This window comes from Calliphora vicina, chromosome 1 (assembly GCF_958450345.1).
Source record: "Calliphora vicina chromosome 1, idCalVici1.1, whole genome shotgun sequence".
Lineage (NCBI taxonomy): Eukaryota > Metazoa > Arthropoda > Insecta > Diptera > Calliphoridae > Calliphora > Calliphora vicina.
In genome coordinates this window covers 115,735,767-115,758,927 of record NC_088780.1, presented here as the reverse complement: position 1 = coordinate 115,758,927, position 23,161 = coordinate 115,735,767, and the positions used below count along the sequence as shown (strand labels likewise).

The 23,161-nt window shown below is 28.8% G+C and overlaps 1 protein-coding gene across 1 annotated transcript; it reads left to right on the top strand.

Annotated features, from left to right (window-relative positions):
* The first annotated feature begins 67 nt into the window (after window positions 1-67).
* kuk (kugelkern) lies at window positions 68-22,160 on the top strand. Its single transcript, XM_065515591.1, has 2 exons — window positions 68-184; window positions 19,615-22,160. The coding sequence occupies exon 2, from the start codon at window positions 19,634-19,636 to the stop codon at window positions 21,509-21,511; it is 1,878 nt and encodes a 625-aa protein (XP_065371663.1). The 5' UTR covers window positions 68-184; window positions 19,615-19,633; the 3' UTR covers window positions 21,512-22,160.
* Window positions 22,161-23,161: the final 1,001 nt, after the last annotated feature.

Here is a 23,161-nt window from a genome sequence, read left to right as displayed (position 1 = left end):
CAACGTCTAAATACTCAATACTTTTACATCACTACTCGTCTCTATTCGTTACTTTTTTGTTGTGCCTGTTCGTTTCGTGTGTGTTTGCGATTGTGTTGTGTATCCAACAAATTTAATTAATTTGAATTAAACAAATAAAAAAGAAACTACTAAATTGGAAAACTATAAATTAACAATACAAAAGGTTGGTGTTAGTTTTATTAACATAAATAAACTTTTTAAGATAAAGGCACAAATTATTGGCGTTGTGAAAAGTTCTTATTTATGTTGGCGGCGCGTTTAGCGTCGGTTTTTCCAATTGCTATTGGGGTAGGAATTGTTATACAGAAATTTTAAATAACTTATTGGTCGAAATGCTTTAGCGGGCTTTCTAATACAGTGCTACAATTTTAAATTGCAAACTTATTACATAAAATAGTTTAATTCTGTTTTTTTCTTTTATGATTGAAGGATTCGCATACAAGTACAAAAGCCAACGACCGCCATTTTTGAAAATAAAATAAATTCACACTCATACAAATAAACAATGTTATTCCTTTGCTTATCGCCTAACATGGGTACAGTGTTGGCAGAGAAAATGATTACAATAAAGAAGTTTTATTTCTAAATCTATGTTGACATTTTTTAAAAAGGAACTATTATTGGTATAAATCAAGATCAGCGAAACAGCTTGCATTTTTATAATTTCTTTGGTGTTGATAGCTCTCATAATTAGAAGCACAAAAACGTTAATATTTTTGCCTGCTCTCTCTTAGTTTAAGAGTTATATGAATTTAAAGTCAATACATATAATAGTACATTTCTCATATATTTGGAAAACAAACTGATCGTTATGGGTATCATTGAATAGTGCTTCACAATACCTTTAATATGATATATAATATGGTACAGTTTATTAATATTGTGAACCAAAAATTCCTTTTTGATTTTATATGACAGTACTTCAGAAAATTTTGATATACAGAAAAAGTGATTTTAGCGATACACCCCAGAGTTAAAAGTCCCGTCACCCGCCCGAAGGCCGGCAATACAGAAAATGTGAATATTAACAGAAAAAAAATTATGAAAATATAAACTGTTACGGGGATCTTGATTTGTTCCCTATTATTATTATATTGAGCAATTATAAGTGGAATAAATCAAGATAATCAAAACGGTATATTAAATCCTTTAAACAGTATCTAAATATGATTTTATTTTATAATATCAACTTTACATTCTAACGATCAGCTAGTAATCCTCCAATTTGTGTACCAATAATTTCTACATCTTCGACAAATCTTTTGTTGTCAGAATTTTAAGGCTGTGAAATATTTTATAATATTCATTGCGTATTTTTTCCAATCGAATGGAGTCGTTTAAAAATTGTGGAATTTTAATATGCTGCTACTCATTGAATTTACTTGTTATTTATTAGGATTACTTTGATTTTCCAAGTTAGTAAGTGTTAATATTGTTAAGAATGTTACTTTTTATACCCTTCAGCTTCGTGAGAAGGGTATATATAAGTTTGTCATTCCGTTTGTAATTTCTACATTTTTCATTTCCGACCCTATAAAGTATATATATTCTGGATCCTTATAGATAGCGGAGTCGATTAAGCCATGTCCGTCTGTCTGTCTGTCTGTCTGTCTGTCTGTCCGTCTGTCTGTCTGTCTGTCTGTTGAAATCAGTTTTCTGAAGACCCCAGATACCTTCGGGATCCAAATCTTCAATAATTCGGTCAGACATGCTTTCGAGAATTTTGCTATTTAAAATCAGCAAAATCGGTCCACAAATGGCTGAGATATGAGGAAAAAACCAAGACAACCTCTATTTTTGACCTATTTTTTACCTATATCTGGATTACTAAGACATTAATATAGACAATATGGATATCTAATGATAGATATTTCAAAGACATTTGCAACGACGTATATAAGACCATAGTAAGGTGGACCTACAATGGGTCAAAATCGGGAAAAAAAATTTTGAACCCGAATTTTTTTTAAAAAAAAAAAAAAAATTTGAAAAAACAAAAAAAAAAATTTTAAAATTTAAAAAAAAAAAAAAATTTAAATTTAAAAAAAAAAAAAATTTTTAAAATTTAAAAAAAAAAATTTTAAATTTAAAAAAAAAAAAATTAAATTTAAAATAACAATCGAAAATTTTTTTTTTCAAAAAATTCAAAAAACAACTGGAAAAAAAATTAAATTTTGTTTACCTAAAAATATTTAAAATTTTGAAGTATAATTTGGTGAAGGGTATATAAGATTCGGCACAGCCGAATATAGCACTCTTACTTGTTTTATATCAGATTTTATTACTAATGAAATATTGTTATTTTCGCCATGAAGGCTTGATACAGTTTCAGCTCGAATATCGGTATCCCTAAAATACCATTCGCAAAATAACTGCTATTAATGTTACAGCTAAAATACAGTTTTCAAAATAATCGAAAATATTGTTATAATTAATCTAAATATAGAGCTATCTCTTAGTTTAGAAGTTATAGGAAAAAAAGGTGCTTCAAAATATCTTTCATATCATGACTTTAATTAAAGATTGATTTTTAAAAATGTTTTTTTTTTAACATTCCATTGCTAAGTGAGCTAAAATTTATCAATTATCTTTCATCTATAAATTTATTATAATAATATTATTATAAGTACAAAGCACTAAAAATATATTTTTATCATGGAAACTACCTTCTATATTTTTATCATGTAAAATACATGTCAACATTTCAGTAATTTTTGTGTTTTCTAGTTTCTGCTCGATTAGTATATACATATTCATATACAGCCCAATCATGAATAAAAAATCCGCGTGAGTTTTTTTCCCTTTTCCCATTTTTATACCCTTCTCCTTTGTGATAGGGTATATATAAGTTTTTCATTCCGTTTGTAATTTCCACAATATAATTTTCCGACCCTATAATGTATATATCGCACACTTAGTTCAAAAGTGACACAACTCAAAATTAATTTGTCCGGTTATATAAACCCGAAAAATTAATTTTACGCTTAAACTATGCATATACATACAGTTGCTAAAGTATACGTACGATCGACTTTTTGGACCTTTTTTTAAAAATCTATATATGTATTTAAAAATACAAGCCTGACTAATTATTTATTTGACTCATATGTATTTATTTTCGATTTCTGAAAAATTAAAATTTTGAGTTGTGTCACTTTTGAACTGGGTGTGCGATATATTCTGGAGCCTTATAGATGGCGGAGTCGATTATGCCATGTCCGTCTGTCTGTTGAAATCAACTTTCTGAAGTCCCCAAGCCGGAATTCTTCCGGCTCGGTTGCTATTCAAAATCGAGAAAATCGGTCCACAAATGGCTGAGATATAAGGAAAAAACCAGGACAACCCCGATTTTTGACCTATATCTGGATTACTAAGTTATTAATATAGACAATATGAATATCTAATGATAGATATTTCAAAGACCTTTGCAACGACGTATATAAGATCATAGTAAGTTGGACCTTCAATGGGTCAAAATCGGAAGAAATATTTTTTAACCCGAATTTTTTTTTTCGCTAAATATTAAAAAAAAAATTTAAAAACAATATAAATTTTTTTAAAATTTAACAAAAAAAATTAAAATTTAAAAAAACAATTCGAATTTTTTTTCCAAAAAATTAAAAAAAACTTTGAAAAAATAAATAAATATTTAAAAATTTTATTTTGAAGTATAATTTGGTGAAGGGAATATAAGATTCGGCACAGCCGAATAATATAGTTCTCTTACATGTTAACACTGAATTTTAATATGAAAATGGGCTGATAATATTTTGAAATACTACATAGTTTTTTGAATTGGGCTGATCATGATTGGGCTGATAATATTTTGAAATACTACATAGATATTTGACAACTGGGTCTTTGGCAGGATTGTTGCCGATCTAGTATGTGTATTTTTCTATGATTCTAGTTTTAATAATTTTTTTAATAGACGACTTCCATATTTATGAAAAGTAGATTTTTTATCCCATTTTAATATAAACAAGCAACAGTGCCTAAGATAAAGGGTGTGTTGCAGTAACAGTGCATCTCTGCAGCATAACTAAAGTTTAGCGTCCGCAGAAGCACATTTGCCATCATTTCTTTAGTAAAATGTTTTTTAATGCATTTTGCTGGCAGTGATGCCGCAAAAAAAAACACCACATCATTGAGTTTACAGTTGCAAAAGTTTGCAAGTTATTGCCTTATATTGGTAAGATTTTAAAAAAAATTTTGGTAAAAAATAAATTGGGGTTAAAAAATATTTTTTCCGATTTTTACCCATGTCGATCTCAATTTCTATAGCGTTTTATTAGTGTTGTGCCAACTGAAGTACTTGGAATGATATATCTGTGAAATTAACATGAAACTATGATTTAAAATAATGATGAAAACAAAAAGGTAATTCAATAAATTTCAAAAAACTTAAATGGCATTTAAAAGCGTTTTCATAAGGTAATTTTCAAACATATATACACATCCTGTGTAATTCTTATAGTTCTTGTTTAGAGTTGATTTTTTGTTATAAATAGGCTAGGTAATGTTTTATTTGGGTTTTTAGTGAAAAGGCATTTGTTTCTAATTTGTCAAATGATTTTCGTCATTGCTCACATACTATTTCCTTATGTTCCTAGCCTTGACTGTAAACTTTTAATTTTTTTGTTGCAATTTTAAATTTGTATCTGTGTCTGTTAATAAGTGTTTATGCATGTATGCGTGTGTGAGAAGAAGAAGCAAAAAATAAGAAATATTTCAAAAGAATAATATAAAACAAAAACAAAGAATTTTTCATAATTACATAAAGGGATTGGCTTACTTGTGCATTTTATGAATATTAAAAAAAATAAACAAAAGCTAAAGCTAACGGATAGGCAGACGGATGGATTGAATACAATAATACTATGACAATTCTATACATATCTGAGTGTACAAATAAGTATGTATAGTATTTAATTAAAATCGAAATTTAGATGTTGATCAAATACAAGAAAAATTAAAATTAAGTCTATATTTCTTATGTTTAAAAATACACATTTAATTAAACTCATTCAATGTGTATTTTGTATTATATATGTATTACGTGAAAAGATATTGTTTTTTACACAAAATAATAACATAAACAATTTAATTAGTTTTTGATACAAATAAGCTTTAGTTAAGCTATTTTTTTAATTTTTTTCTATATGATTTACTCATAGCTCTTTTTGTTCCCTTCTAAATAGAGACTTCTAGCTCTTTTTGTATGCCTAGCGACGATATGTAATATAAACAATTAATACATAGGTACATACTATTTGTTATGCATCATTAGCTTCCCTAATGAAAATGTTTTATTTATTGTGTTCGGTTAAAATTTTAGATTTGTTTGAACATTTCCGTTTTATTTTCGATTTGTTTTGGAGTTGTATTCATTTCTAAAATGATTATTTACTTTGTTGCCATTTAAATAAAGAGAAAGTATATATTATTCAGTTTAGGTGAAAGCTTTTAACTTTGCAACTATTTGTTGCAAATGCATTTCCACATTAAATTATGAAACAAGTTTAATATACAGTGCTGGTCAGCTAAATAGCAAAACTCATACATACATCTTGTATATAAAAACTAATTTGCAACCACTTAATGGAAACATTTTTTGTTTTACACTTTAAAAAAGTATTTTTATACATCTTCTTTATATACATATACTATAATTCTTCTGTCCGTGTGTTATTAACTGAACTCCTCCTTAACGGCTGGGCCGATTTCTATGAAATTTTTTGCGTGTTTTTGAGTGGGTCCCTGGATGGTTTAAATTCACAATTGACCTATACGGTACAATGGAAAAATTTCCCATGCAAAGTAAAAATTTATTATTGCATACCTGGAGTACTATTATAGTGGGAGTCTTCAAACTTTGTGTGAGCTATGGCAGAACAACGTTTGCCGGAACAGCTAGTAGTTATATATAATCGAATCGATCAAATTCAATGAATCTGAAAATATTTTAATCCGAAGTACTCTTTAATTTGAAATAAACCATAATTATTTAATCGATAATATCTTGTTTATGCTAACTTAACGACCATTCATGTATGTGTGTATGTCATACATATATTTTGCAATATCAGCAAATCCAAACGTTTGTACGAAAAAACGAACTAAAACAAAATAGACCCACAGCATAAAAATAGATATTATTGTACATATAGAAATAAAAACATTGGCAGTGCAAGCAAGTGCAACCAACAACTTTTTTTTCAACAAATTTCCCATTGTGTTTTGGTTTTCTTTTCTTGTTGATTGCATTACGAACTTTATTTACATTTCGATGGTGGTATTTATTGTTTTCAGAACAAAACGCATAAAAATAGAAATATAAAATAAACAAATAAAAAATTAATCTATTTACTTTTGTCTTTAAAATTTAATTGCACTAAATTAACATACACCGAGTACTTGATAGCACTAATAAATTGTTCATTAGTTTTTCACGTAAAATAAATAATGAATGTACTAACGCCATGAACCCCTTCGAACGAAACACAATTGTGTTTATAAAAGGCTGATCATTTTTTATAAACTAAATTTTAAATGAGTTTGATGAAATACAAACATAAAAGAAAAGATAATGCATATTGTAAAAAAATTAGTTTAATAATCAAGACAAGTTTAAATATGCAAGCAAAAAATCTCCATACATTTGTTTAAACAAAATAGAGGTAATTTTAACCTCGGTAATATTAAAATCACATCGGAAATCATTTCAAATACAGGAATCATTCTGTAATTTTAGTACTAAACAGTGCCAACACTTGATATAAATAAACATTTTTAAATGTATGAATTTGTGTTTGTTGAAATATATAAAATACATACCAAATATGTGTTATTTATATTTTAATTGAATTTAATAGCTGAATATAATTTTTTTTACATAATTATGTCTAACGTCTTTGTGTGTGCAAATTTTCAAATATATATGTATGTATGTGTAAGTATCTGTGTGTATCAAAATAGGGTGAATTCCAAAATGTATGTATGCAATGCAACCTTAAAAAGTCGAGCGATTCTTAACGCAACCGTGTAAACTTTGATAATGTTTCATATCGCAAAATGTATGAAAAAGAAAAAAAGGGCAGTATGATAAGTTTTTTTTTAAATTTTAACTACGTTTTTGCATGCTTTGTCTTGATAAAGATATGACTGCTTGCATACATACTAGGGTATTCGAATTATTCGATTTTTCTCTTGTTCGAATAAAACGAATAATTCGAATAAGAGATTTTAACTTGTTCGAATAATTCGATCACACGTTTAAAATTAATCGAATTATTCGAATAATTAAAATTTTTTTAAAAAGGTAAAGAATAAAGTTTTGATGTCGGTTTTGTAATATTTTATTGTTAAAGAAAAACAAAAACTAACGTTAAAGTTAACAATTTAAGTATTGATAATGTTAAAAAACATTTAAAAACAAAGTCCATCATTAAATTTTCAACAAAAATATTCTGATCAGATTAACTCCCGAGCAATCTACAAAACAATTGACTAGTAAAACTTTTAGTTTCCGTTTTGGATCTATGCTTTAAAAAATTTGAGTTAGTTGGACATGATCCTGAATTCAAATACAATATAAACGTATTCAGAACATTTTTATATCGTTCATTAATTCGGGTTTTAAATTGAGTAACTATTTCTTTAGTAAATTAATTATTCACTATTTCTAAATTATTTATTACAAATTGTATTATACATCATGCTCTATCAACGTTGCCGAATCTTTACTTAATAAAGTGGTCTTGGAGAATTACAAAATAAAGGGAATCTGTCCAAAGTTCATTGTCACGTGAACGTGGCTAATTTGAAGTCAGGCAGTGCATGATTGACGCATTTACAAATACGCAAAACGTTTATTACCATGTTAGACAAAGATGTTCAACGATGTTCAATATCAAGTATAAGACGAACTCCATGCTTTTCTTGCAACAAAACGTTAGTTTGCAATATTTGTGTTCATCAATCGATTTATTAAATATTTTGCACTTAATAACATCACTTATATACATATATTTTAAGATTATGGCCTTCATCTCTTTCAATGTAATCATTATAAATGTCATCCTCAATATCACTTTCGATGATCGTTTCAAAATCCCATTCTCCATCACATTCAACTCCACTTTAATCTAAGTCAATATTTTGATTATTAATTGCGATTCTTCTAATATTTCGCCAGCTAAATAACAAATATTTTATTCCATACCTTTTATTTTCATTGGTTCAAGTTCTAAGTTAAACATTTTGAAAGATTTGTTTTTAGAATTGTAACTTCTTGCAGTAATATTTATATATTTATAGAAGGAGCTATCGGAACACTCATCTACAGTGATGGAAAGTCCCTTTGTCTTTAGTTATTTGTCGATTTTCAGAAATAATACAATTTTTGTGAGTCATTATACTTTATTTAAATTTGGAATTATGAAAAATTTTAAGCAATTTAATAAATTTAAATATATATGAACATTTATTCGTTTTATTCGATTATTCTACATAAAATTGTTCGAATTATTCGTTATTCGAAAATGGCCATTTTTAAATTGCTCGAATAATTATTCGTAAGAAATTATTCGATTAATCGAACGATCATTATTCGAATGAATACCCTAATACATACATACATTTCGGAATTCACCCATAATGTCAAGCAAATCGAGTCAAAAGTTATGTTAACACCTTTTTGCCGTGGAGTGATAATCATGTGTTATAAATGTGTTATAAATTTTAGTAAAAATTACAAAATAATATAGCTCTACAAAGAAAAGTATCATAATAATATGTACAGAGTTTAGGAAAATTGTTTTAAAATTTATTATTTTTGTTTGTTAATATTCCTATGAACCTACATACAGTATTGGCCATAACTAAAGCACCCCCTTAGTGCATTTTTTTCATATGGTATTTTTTTTGTATAAAAGCAAAGTTTTAAATATCTATTATGTATTATTTTCATTTTTTAATATGTTTATTATTGATAAACAAATACTTTCAAAGTTAACCTTTCTAAGAACATCTCTTAGCATTGAAGATATTATGTTTTTATGGCGTATTTCGATATTCCTTCCCAGGTTATTTTAACGGCATGAAATAAATCGTGAAAATTGCCGATCCTTATTTTCAGGATTTATTTTCATATTAATATTGTTCTCAATAGGATTAAGATCGGGAGATTGACCAGGCCAATGAAGAACTTGGATCTTATTGCTCTGAAGCCAAGTCTTACAAACTTTGGAGGTGTGCTTAGGATCGTTATCCTGTTGGAAGCTCCCTATAAGTGGCATCTCTTCACTGGCATAAGGCAACATTACATCTTTCAATACATCACGGTACATGAACCGATCCATAATCTCATAAATTTTATGATTTGGCCCAAATCCTTGACCAGAAAAGCAACCCCCGACCATTACATTGCCTCCTCCATGTTTAATTGTTCCTTTGCAATACTTAGAACTTTTTAAGTTGTATTTGGATTCGTCAGGGAACAGTACTGTCTTCCCTTTTAGGACACTCCAGTCGATGTGGGCTATGGTAAACTTCAGTCTAGCTTTCTTGTTCTTAGCTGATGGAAATGGTTTTTTTGCTGGTCGTCAGCTGAATAAACGGGCTTCTACTACTCTTCTACGAATTGTTCTTTCGCTAACGTATAATCTTAAACTTGTTCTTACTTGACTAACGGATGCTGTACAATCTTTTTTTATTGCTCTTTTGATCAAGGAATCATCATATCGTGTGGTTTTACACGAACGACCTGCAGAATGCACCGGTGATATGCGGCCAGTCTTAAAAAATTTTGAAACGAGCCTGAAAATAACTGATCTTTTAATTGAATATTTTTTACACAATTCATGTAGTGATAAGCCCGTCTTCCAGTCTTCAATAAGTTTAATTTTAAATTCACTGGAGTACTTGTTCCTTGCCATTGTTTTTTTTAACAATAAACTGTATAAAACTTAAATTTTACACACTACGCCTTCCATTATTTTTATCTTTTGGAATTTTTAAATGCATTCAATGTGATTTCCGATAACTCACATTGCAAATATGCAGTACCGAGTCAAATTTTTAAACATCTTATAAGAGGGTGCTTTTGTATTGTCCGTTGCGTTTTGAGTTTTTATATGATTTATCATTTTAAATTAATTTTTAATAAAATTATCTTTTACTAAATGAATATTAAATGAACATTAACAATATTAGTTAATAAAATATATACAAAATACATCCCAAAAAAGGCGTTTTTATCAAAAAAATTATGATTTGAAAAAATTCATTAAGGGGGTGCTTTAGTTATGGCCAATATGTATGCATGCATTTATATTAGAGGCTTGTCTCCCGACTATATTTCAGATTACAAACATACAAGTGCATTTGATTTGCTGCGGTTGTTCTTACACTTTTACAAATATTTCTATGTCAATTGAGTTTTACATACAATATATCAGGGATGGCAAAGTTGGTACAATTCGATCTTGAAAAGTACAATTGTACACCAATGACTTATTTGGACAATTTGAAAATATATTTAACACTGAAATAAATTTTGGAATTGCTGTTCATCATGAAGTTTTATACATTCAGTTTTTGTTCTCTAACAATTACCAAAATATCAACAAATAAACTGCTTAAAAGTATAGTTATGATATCTCTAATAATTGTTTTTTTAAATAATGAAATTTATATGAATTAATACAAACGTTTTTGACATAAAGAAGCAATAGCGGTATTTGACCGGTCTTGTCATACCCCTAGTTTTAATCATTATTCAAATATTTCTCAAGTACATACACAAATTTAAGCCACTATTGATGTCATTATTTTCCTTAAATATGAATATCCTTAGAGGTTGTAAATATTGCTAGTTTTCACAACACAAATTTAATTTTATAGAAATTTGGATATAAACAAAATAATTAGAAATTTTCGAAAATAAAATTTTTTCTCCTATTTTGGCTTATTTGTTATTTTTCTATTTTAAAATTTTCACATGTTGCTCACAATTTTTTTTGGCTTTTTTTTTTGTTATTTTTCTATTTTAAAATTTTCACATGTTGCTCACCATAAAATTAAACTGATTGTTTGAATTAGTGAAAAAACTTCACAAGAATTTCTAAAAAAAAATCCCGCCTAGGAATCCTAGTTTTGGTACAATTAATGTCGAAAAAGTACAATTTTTAATGCTGAATGGTACAATTTTTAAATTCCATTTGCAATCCCTGCTATATATTTTGTAATGTTTATATAAACAGCAAAAGAATTTGTTATTGTTCTATAAAAATACATACATGAATACATACAGTGATGTGAAAAATAATAAGGACACTAATGTGCCATAACAATATGTGATGATAAATTAAGTAAAATGAGAGAATTGCCGATAGATAACTGTACTCAAGGCGTATCTAATAAGGTGACGTCGAAAAGCCAGCTGACTTTTTTTTGCTCGATTTGTTTTTCACTTCTAGCTGTCAAAGTTTGTTTACATTTCTATATTAATTTAAATTAACGTTTTTGTTTCTTTTAATAAAAAATATAAAATAGTAGAAAAGTGAATAATTGATAATATAAAAGTGAATGGAGTACTTATTGAAAGTAAATTTCACGTATTTATTTATTTTCACCCCTGTTTTTGATTTTTGCAGTCTGCTGTTGTTTAGCTGTTTGACAGCTAGCAAATAATTTTACAAAAACAAAGTACATGTTGTTTTTGGTAAAGTTGTATTTGTTGTAGAATTGGGTATACCTGTAAATAAATTTGCCTTGACTGTACTCATTATACCCTTCAGCTTCGTGAGAAGGGTATATATAAGTTTGTCATTCCGTTTGTAATTTCTACATTTTTCATTTCCGACCCTATAAAGTATATATATTCTGGATCCTTATAGATAGCGGAGTCGATTAAGCCATGTCCGTCTGTCTGTCTGTCTGTCTGTCTGTCTGTCTGTCTGTCTGTCTGTCTGTCTGTCTGTCTGTCTGTCCGTCTGTCTGTCTGTCTGTTGAAATCAATTTTCTGAAGGCCCCAGATATCTCCGGGATCCAAATCTTCAACAATTCTGTCAGACATACTTTCGAGAATTTTGCTATTTAAAATCAGCAAAATCCGTCCATAAATAACGGAGATATGAGCAAAAATCCGAGACAACCTCTGAAAATTTCATCAAAAAACACAATGTATTGCATGCTTTGACAAAAAAACAACAAAACGTATGCTTGGGTGTGCAAGCTTTGTGTATTTGGTTTTTTTTTTGTTTTTTGTTTCTTTTGGCGTTGTTGTTGTTTTTTATACAACTAAACGTTTGTTTGGTTGTGTGTTGGTTTTTTTGACAAAAAAGCAACAAAACGTATGTTTTTGGATGTGCATGCTTTGCGTATTTTGTTTTTTTTTTGTGTTTTGTTTCTTTTGGCGTTGTTGTTGTTTTTTATACAACTAAAGTTTAGTTTGGTTGTGTGTTGGTTTTTTTGACAAAAAAACAACAAATCGTATGTTTGAATGTGCATGCTTTGCGTATTTTGTTTCTTTTGGCGTTGTTGTTGTTTTTTATACAATTAAACGTATGTTTGGATGTGTGTTGGTTTCATTGCCTTGCGTATTTTGTTTTTCTTTTGGTGTTTTGTTTCGTTTGGCGTTGTTGTTGTTTTTTGTGTTCTTGATAAATTTAGGATGCTGTACGCTGAAAGTGGGCAATGTACATACATATATACTAATTATAAAAAATAATAATGCATCCACAACAAAGGTGAAGGGTATATAAGATTCGGCATAGCCGAATATAGCACTCTTACTTGTTTTTAGTTAATTTAGTACAAAAACAAATTATATTGCGATTTTATCAAATTGTTGTTTTTATTTTATTTATTTAAATAAATTAACCTTAAAATACAGATTCACCCTGTGAAAAAAATTAGGGCACTTCATGTTATCTTCAAAATAGTAATAAAACAATTAAGTTCATAATAGATTTGCACTAATTTCAGTTCTAATATGGTGCTAGAGTTGCTAATATTTTGTTGATGCGTCATTGTTGCTTAAAACTGCTTGGCATCATCTGGGCATAGAATCGACAAGTTTTTGACAGACTGATACCGGCAGCCTGAATTAATTCCCAGAGCTCATCGCAATTTGTAGAACACTTTCCTCTGATTGATGTTTTGACTGTAGTCCACAAATTCTCAATCGAATTTAGATCTGGAGACTGTGCAGGCCAGTCTAATAGATTCATTTTGTTGTTCTCAAACCACTTCTTAGTACACTTTTCGTTGTGTTTGGGGTCATTATCCTGTTGGAATACCCATCGAATTATTTTTTTCGGCATATGGGCAATTCCACGAGAATCGCTACCACACTGAAAAACCAAAAACCCTTGAAACTTTTTTTCAAGATGATTTGAATAGAAGAAAATAATAAAATGTTACTATGTGATAGTATTTAGATCATATTACAACATTTTAAAGACAAAAATAATAGTCTAAACTGATTATACTTAATTTTTTAATGTTTTAGGTATGTTTTAGGCTAAAATTGCGACGAAAACTAGGCTCCCAATTAGATTGTAGTATGAAATGAATTTGACTTTGATTGTTTTTTTGCTATTGTCAAATTGTTTATTGAAATCGAATGTATATGTTCTATTAATTTTTTTAGTTTTTGTATACATATATTTACAGACTATACTGTTTTATTATAAGAGAAAAATCTGTCACGTACGATACTAAATTTTATTTATTATAAAATCATCGAAAGATTGTAAAGGAAAAATATTTCGTTTAGTGTAAGAAATTAAAAGAAGACATAACGACTTTCACGATTCGAACATTTTCGCATATTTCTACATGTACCTCAAAATGAGTTCCGTTTTATGCCACGTACGATATACCCTTGTTTCGCTCAGTATTTTGGACAACAATATTTCGAAAGAACTTTTTATTATTTTAAAATATAGTACCCTCTGAATTGAACATAAAGACCAAATTATTTTTCAGATACTCTTAGTTTTGCAAAATCTATTCCACTCTATAGGCGTACAAATGTCACGTACGATGATATGGAATTGCCCATATGGTAGCATACAATTCTGGAGGATTTCGACATAATCAGTTGCTTTCATAATGCCCTGTCTATACGATATAGTGGCCCAACACCATAGTACGAAAATGATCCCCAAACAACGATATTACCACCGCAGTGCTTCACCGTCTTAAGAGTGTACTTGGAGTTGTATGCTGTATTAATTGGTCTTCTTAGAGTATAAAGACCTCGATCTGTATTAAATAAATTAATTTTCGTCTCATCCGACCAAAGAATATTTCGCCATTTCTCTTGAGACCAGCCAGAGTGGAATTCAGCAAATGTTAACCTTTGTTGAACATTCTTTTTAGACAACATTGGTACATTTCTAGCACTGCGAGCTTTTAGGTTCTCTTTAATAAGTGTTTTCCGAATTGTTGGTGAATCGATGTTAATGTTTAAATAATTTTTTATTTGTTTAGACGGAATAAATGGATGCTTTTTAACACATCAAATGATCTTTCCTTTTACTGCTGGTATAACTTTCGGTTTTCTACCACGTTTTTATTTAGCAGGAATCCATTTGACAGCATATTCTACCGTTGTTTATGAAATTCCAAGCAACATTGATATTTTTCTATAAGAATTTCCCGCTTCACACAATTTTTTGATATCTTGCCGTACTTCTGGGTCACAAATGCTTAGATTTTCAATTTTTCACAAATTGGCTTAAACAAAAGGATTTTTTTTTATGTTGGAATGTAAATTAGAACACTCTTTTTGCATTTTATACACAAAATAATAAATTTCAATAACTTTTATATGTTTTTTTTTCAAATTGATGCGCTGTCATTATTTCTATGCATTATCAAATGCATGTATTTTTTAAAAAAAAATTTAACATAATTTGTTTTTGTAATATCTTATCTAAAAATAAGAACCGTTATTTTTCAGCAATTCTCAAATTTTACTTACATTCTCACCAAATAATAATGTACCACATTAGTGTCCTTATTATTTTTCACATCACTGTATATACACATATCGTCGGTGCGCAAAAATAGTGTTTATTTTTTTTCATCTTGCTACATCTTTCAAAATTGTTTACAATAAAAAATGTATTACCTCTCTTCTAGCAATTTATTTAGAAAACAATCCACAACTATATACGTGCCATAACTATTAACGTAACTAATTTTTCGTTTTACCTAAACTTAAGGACATGTTTTCTTCAAAATTCAAAAAGAGTACAAAAGACTAAAAACTCAAAAGCCTATGGGAGGGAATTCAAAAATTACTTTTTTTTGAACAAACTGGAAACGTAAATTGGAGAGATCTTGCGGAATGCCACTAGATTTTCTTTAAGAGTAATTTTTATATTGTAGTTCTTCATTAATAATATGGAATCGAAGATGGTACCAGCAAAAATTTTGTGAATTTTTGTAATGACAACTAGTTATTTCATGCATTCTTTTGTAAGGAGTTGTGGTTACCCAGCACATTATTTTATTTACTAGAATAAGTACTTATTTTTATACAGGCTGGTAATGAACTTTTGCATTTAGCACAGCTATCTAGTGTTTGACTGGAAAACGGGAGGTTAGTGGTTCGCCACCTGTCAAAGCCATTCATTTTTTTGTTCATATCATATTCATTTATATGTTGATGTTAAAATTATTGTTAACTTACAATAAAATAACTCGTACATGGAGCAGTGAGTTAGAAGCTTGACTATCAAACACAAGCAAATAATGTGACTGTTCGATTCCCACACAAGGCAATATTTTTTGTGTTTTATTTTAGCTACATTTTCTTGTTGTGAATTTACTACTTATTTCTCAACTGATTGTAAGTACATTTGTAAGCTTGACCCCTGATTTTTTTAAAAATCTAGAACAACGGTAAGTAGTGTTTCAGTCAAATAATAAGTAGTTATCGCTTTGCTCCAATTATACTTGCTGGCTTACTAGGTAAGTAAAGTTTTTGCAGGGGTAATCTCGTTAAAACACCTAAGAACTAATAAACATTTTTCTTGCATTGTTCCATATTATTCCGTTTTTCTGGAATATTGGCAGTACAAATGCTAATTATAACTTAGGCCCTAATTTTGTAAATCACGTCACCAAAGTGATATTTATGTGCAAAGCAAAAACAACATTTAACACTTTTAAAAAATTTGTTTTTGTTTTATGTACAAATTCTAAATCACGTCACCAAAGTGATATTTATGTGCAAAGCAAAAACAACATTTAACACTTTTAAAAAATTTGTTTTTGTTTTATGTACAAATTCTAAACCAAACAAACGCACAAAAATTCAAGCGTTGATTTGCATTTCATAATTTGAAAATTGTGTACACAAAACAAAAACAAATTTTTAAAATGTGTGAAATGTTGTTTTTGCTTTGCACATAAATATCACTTTGGTGACGTGATTTATAAAATTAGGGCCTTAAAGTCTGCTATCAGTAAGAAATACAAAAAGCTAATTTGTTAGAAATTATGCCAGATTTAATTTTTAAATTTACTAAGAATCATTTATAGTAATGAAACAGTAGCAATATTCCTTAATGAAAATAGAAAGTTGTTAAATAAATCTAATAATTTAATTTTAATTTAAAGTACTTTTGATCTACTTACAACTTATAGGGTTTTTATTGGATATCTATTTTTTTAAATTCACAATCATAATTCACTTCTACATTTAACTCGGTTTTATTTGTCTGGCAGATTTAAATGAATTGCATTTGATGATTCTAATGATATTTGTATCATACTGATATTCCTTATTTTCTTAACTGTAAATTAATTTAAATGTTGCAATGTTTTGCGCGATCCTCTAAAACAAAAATTATCGAAAAAAATGTTTGGAAAAATCGGTACAACATATATGGACAAAGATATGTGGAAATACGTTGACCCACATCAGCGAACATCCGCTGTTAATAACATGATATGACCGAAACTAATGGAACTAAAAATACGAAATTTGGTCCGAATATTTTATAATAGTGTAATCAAAGGTAAACAAAAGGTCGCAATTTCAAAGATATAATTTGGTACAAGCTTTTCTATTGCCACATGGACGAAGCCTATTGAATTTGGTTGGAATAGGTCCATTATGTCTACCAGCCCCCATACGATTGCCTTATCTAAAAATAGATAAGCTCTCATAAATATCTTAGTTATAAAGATATCTAAACCAAATTGAGCACAAATAAGTTTTATATAAGCTAAACTAACGCCTATCAAATTTTGTGACGAGCGGTCCATAATTAGTCATAGCTCCCATATAAGGCCCACTTCCGAAAATCACTTTAACTAGCATAAATCTCTTAAAAATATTCGTATTCAAATAAAATTCGATACAAATATGTTATATATCGTCACCTAAAATGCAAAATAACGTAACATCACTTTTCATAAGTTTATAGGAGAAACAAAAAACGATATAAAATGAAAACTACTTGAGATATTGAAACAAAATTTTCAAATTTGAATTACAATGACTCTAGAAATATATTTTATGAAAAAAAAATAATTTTTTCAAAGCACACTTTAAGATATGTGGCTTACGTTTTTTTGACTTGTTATTTTCTGAAACAAAAAAACGTATCATCAATATAAATTTTTATGAAAAAATAAAAACTTAAATAAAATATTTTTTTATTTTAAATAAAAACAGTTTATATCATGGTAGAACCAACCAGGTACAATTATTAGGGAGAGTTTTCAATATTTACCCCTACAACGTCAAATAACACATTTACTCTCATCACTTTTTATTTTGTTTTCGCAATGTTTTGTACGTTATATTAAAACTAACACATATTTATTTGGAAAAAATTTAATTTGAATTGAATATTTCACAAAAAAAATAAATACACAAAAATTTGTTTAATTAATTTATTTTTGTCTTAGACATTTCGTTTTGTTTTTTTTCAAATTTTTTTAATTTTCTTTTGTTTGACGTTATGGGGAATGTATAATTGAGAACGTACTTTTTAATAATTGTACCTTGCTTGTTCTGCCATGAGTTTATATATACTTTTTTTAATTTTATTATGTTTTTTTTATTTTAATTACTAACGACTACTTTTTTAAACTACAAAAGTATCTTCATTAATTTTTCATTAAGACTGCAAAAAATATTCAATTGTAACAAATTTATTAAAAACAAGTAAGAGTGCTATATTCGGCTGTGCCGAATCTTATATACCCTTCACCAAATTATACTTCAAAATTTTAAATATTTTTAGGTAAACAAAATTTATTTTTTTTTCCAGTTGTTTTTTGAATTTTTTGGAAAAAAAAAATTTTCGATTGTTATTTAAATTTTTTTTTTTTTAAATTTAAAATTTTTTTTTTTAAATTTTAAAATTTTTTTTTTTTAAAATTTTTTTTTTTAAATTTAAAAATTTTTTTTTTTTTAAATTTTAAAAAAAAAATTTTTTTTTTAAATTTAAAAATTTTTTTTTGTTTTTTCAATTTTTTTTAAAAAAAAAAAAAAAATTCGGATTCAAAATTTTTTTCCCGATTTTGACCCATTGTAGGTCCAACTTACTATGGTCTTATATACGACGTTGCAAATGTCTTTGAAATATCTATCATTAGATATCCATATTGTCTATATTAATGTCTTAGTAATCCAGATATAGGTAAAAAATAGGTCAAAAATCGAGGTTGTCTTGGTTTTTTCCTCATATCTCAGCCATTTGTGGACCGATTTTGCTGATTTTAAATAGCAAAATTCTCGAAAGCATGTCTGACAGAATTATTGAAGATTTGGATCCCGAAGATATCTGGGGTCTTCAGAAAACTGATTTCAACAGACAGACAGACAGACGGACAGACAGACAGACAGACAGACAGACAGACAGACAGACGGACATGGCTTAATCGACTCCGCTATCTATAAGGATCCAGAATATATATACTTTATAGGGTCGGAAATGAAAAATGTAGAAATTACAAACGGAATGACAAACTTATATATACCCTTCTCACGAAGGTGAAGGGTATAAAAATTAGGATACTACCTAAAATATGTTAAAAAAGATTTATTAATTAATCACTCAAAGCGTATACGTTATTTTGTTCAAGAAAATAATATATTTGATTTCAATTTTGGTTATAACTTGGTTATTTTTGTAGTGAATCGTAATCAATAATAAAATCAATTTCGAATTTTTTGATGATACGTTGTTTTGCATTTTAGGTGACGATATATATACAAAAGTCATGTCACCAAATTGTATAAGGATCGGTCCATAATTAGACATAGCTCTCATACAAAGCCGACTTCTGAAAATCATTTTAACGAGCACAAATCTCTTAAAAATGTTAGAAAATTTTAAAAGAAAACTGTTAAAAGAAAATTGTTGTCCCAAAATTATTAAGAATTAATTGGTCTTTCAAACTTTTCATAAAGTTTATAAAGCCTTATTTACAAAATTTATGGAAAAATTACTAAAACTTCCTACTAAAACTTCCTGATTTGTCAGTTAAATATTGTCATTCCATACAATATTGAATGATTTTTTTAATTTGATTATCTTTCATATCTCTTTTCAGATTCAATCCTCATTTTAAAATGTCAGCCAAGACTTCAACACAGCCGGGACGTCGTACACCACTGTCTTTGAGTGGAACGGTCACCAAAACGCATCCAAATAAAGGTGGCGGAAATGCTGCACATTCTAGTGGCAACAATGCTAATGGACATTCTACATCCAACACCAATAATAAAATGCAACAATCAAAGACTGAACCACAACAAACAGTTAACAATTCGGACATTAAAGAAAATCCCAATAAAAAGCAACAGCAGGCTGATAAAAAACAACAACAAAACGATAATAATAAAAAACCGAATGAAAAAAATCAGAATGGTGTAAACAGCAATAAACAACAAGCTAATGAAAACAAACAACAACAGAATAAGGATAAACAAATGCAGCAAAATAGTAATGACAACAAACTAAATGAGAAAGAGAAGAAAGAAAAGCCGGAAAAATCTAACAAATCCGATAAATTGGAAAAACACCAGGAAAACGTGGAAAAGGAAGAAACTAAGCCAAAGGAGGATAAAAAACCGGAACAAGACAAAGCTGATATTAAAAAAGATGAGAATAAACCTAAAGAGGTGAATGAGGCCAAGGAAGATAAAAAGGAAGCGGTTGCTAAAAGCGACGAGAAAACAGAACTGCAACAACAAGTTAAGAATGATGATAAAAAATCAAAAGAAGAAACACAAATTAAAAATTTCGATAGAAAACCAGAGGAGGAACATGTTGACAATATGGAGATTGTAGAAGAACAGCAACCACAACAAAAATCTCCACCTGTCACACCTAAAACCAACAGTAAGTCTAACAAAACCTCGACTCCTGTAAATAAAACGCCAACAAAAGCCAGTGAAAAGACCCCTCAGAAGTCGACGCCATCTAACAGTGCAATTAAAACTACTCCCGTCACTAAACGGGAAGTAACATCAACTATAGATGATAATGATGATATTGAAATGGAACCATTGGCCATTGAAAGTTCCCCCATAAAAACGTCGGAAACGGGAGAAGTGGCCCATATTAATATCGCTCCATCGGCTACATCAACTCCCGGTAAAATTCTTTTGCCAAAACGTAATGCAGCTGTTCCAAAATCTGATGTACAATTGGCTATGCAAAGTGGATTATCGCCCGAACGCCCTAGGGCATTTTCCCAAATTTCAGGACGTAAAAGCATACGCCCAATATCGGATTACACACCCTCTAAATTTCAAACCAACTCACAATTTCGTGAATCCTATAGACGTATCAACACTGAATTGGATGTCACAAACTCCAGTATGAATGTGACAGTAGGTTCTGAAGTTCCCAATAATTTGTCATTTTCCTTCTTTGGCCGTGGACGCAAACGAGAACGTACACCTCCACAACATTCTCAATCAGCCATTGGAGAATTGCAAACTGATATGGAAATCTCGCCTCCCAAGAGAGCACGCTTAGACATGCATGGCTTTTTCAGTGCAGTCGCTTCGCCACTTTCATTGTTACGCAATCGTTTCTCTAAGGCTACCTTACAAAGTAGCACTCCCGTTAAGTTGCAACAAAAACTAAAAGAAGCTGAGGATGAAATTGAAGTGCAAAATGTATCCGGTGTATCTGTACATGAAGAAATTGCTAAATCCGACAAGGAACATTCTGAAACCAGTACAACATCCAATGATGATACTGATGCCACTTTAGGCGAAGAAGCCAAGGAGACAAAGATAAAAACCGATATTGTAACACCGACATCAGATCAAGGTGATTCAAAAGACAAAGAATTTACAGATGTTTCGTTGAAACGTGAAAAAACCTGCGGTATGGAACAAACATGCGAACAGTCTGACATTAAAATCACTGAGACTCCTTTGCAGCCTGCTGTCGGAGATCCTATGGCTAAAAACAAAAGATGTGTTGTTATGTAAACCGATAATAATTATTATCATTTAGAGTTAATTTGTAATGTATAATTATCATCACCTTACATATCCCCAATACCTGCCCCTTCCCTTCTTTAACAGATATGTATTATTTTATGTCGTCTGTAATTTAGAGAGCTCAAACATTTGGATGCAAAATTTATAAAAAAAAAAATCAAAGTACATTGTATAAAAATGTATTTAAAGCATTTTTTAAAATTTAGTTTATAAGTAATTACATATATGATAAATGTTTCGTTTTCTTAATATAAAAAGAAAAAAGAAGCCACCAATCGGAGCTCATTTTCTACAAACTATAAACTATTTCTTTTTACATGTCTTTTTATTCAACAAAAGACATGCAATAACAAATAGTTCAACTTTTTGTAAAAGAATTTATAGTAATTCTTTAAATTTATGCATTTTTCTTTCAAAAAAAATTTGAGTTTAAATTTAAAATTTTTCATATAAATAAAAATGCATCTGTCAATTTATAATTTCCAATTACAATTACCTTTATGTTTTATTGCAAATATATAATTCAGTTTTTGTGCACACCTTAACAAATGTAACAATTGGCTAACATATTTAAAGCATTAATTTTAATGAAATCAAATCAAATTTTTAAATAAAAGTGATTTTTATAATAAAATAATTTTAAATGATGTTTAGTAAATTTATAACGTTAATAACTCTATTCCAGTATTTGCCAGATTAGCAGGTTTTACAGTAAATCGTTCTCGTACTGAAAATGTTTATGTATATAGAACAGTTTCGTTTTCGTATAGAGAAGATGTATAAATATCAAAGCAGTTACATAATATGTATGTATGTACATTAGGCTGTCCCGTCGTTGGATGAGAAACATGTTTTTTTCGAGCTACACTTTCACAATAGGTATCAAAATCGAATTACATGCCATCTTGAGGGCTCTACTTTTGAAAACGTTTTTACAAACCTGAACCGTATGCTTAAAAAAAACGAGATACAAATTTATTTTATTGATATATTTTAAACTTGAAATTAATGTACAAGAAAATAAAACTTATAATAAATGACTAACCGTAATAATTGGTACATAATTTGAAACTGAATGGTTTGGGTCCGGAAAAAATTTTTTTTTTCCGGAATTTTTTTTTTTGTAAAAAATTCGTTATAACCGGTGTACGAACGAACTCCACAGTATCTAGCAAATTCGTAGTGTCGTTTTTATATATAGTCATGGCATATTTATAATCACCCCTATCGCGTATCAACATTTCACATGAAATATTTTCCCTTTTCCTTTTTTCGTTCATCAACTTTGTTCACGTGAAAAAAATTCCCCTTGTGAAATTTTTAGATGGAATTTTGTAAACAATAAACAGCTGTTACGAACAAAATCAACTATTGTGAATGTAAAGTTCATCATGATATTCCCGATAGCAATTTTTCCTTCGAGGGAAATGAATATTTCATGGGAACAAAATTTCACATGTTATTGCCGATAGGGGTGAATATGTGTCGAATTTAAGGATAGCGAAATATAATCATGAAAATATCTACTTTTCAAAACTTTGAAGATCGGTAGAGCACTAAAGATATATTTTCATTTTATTTTTAAAATCATTTTGGTAATCTACGATCAATTACGCAAATTTTAGGAGGTCTTGCGTT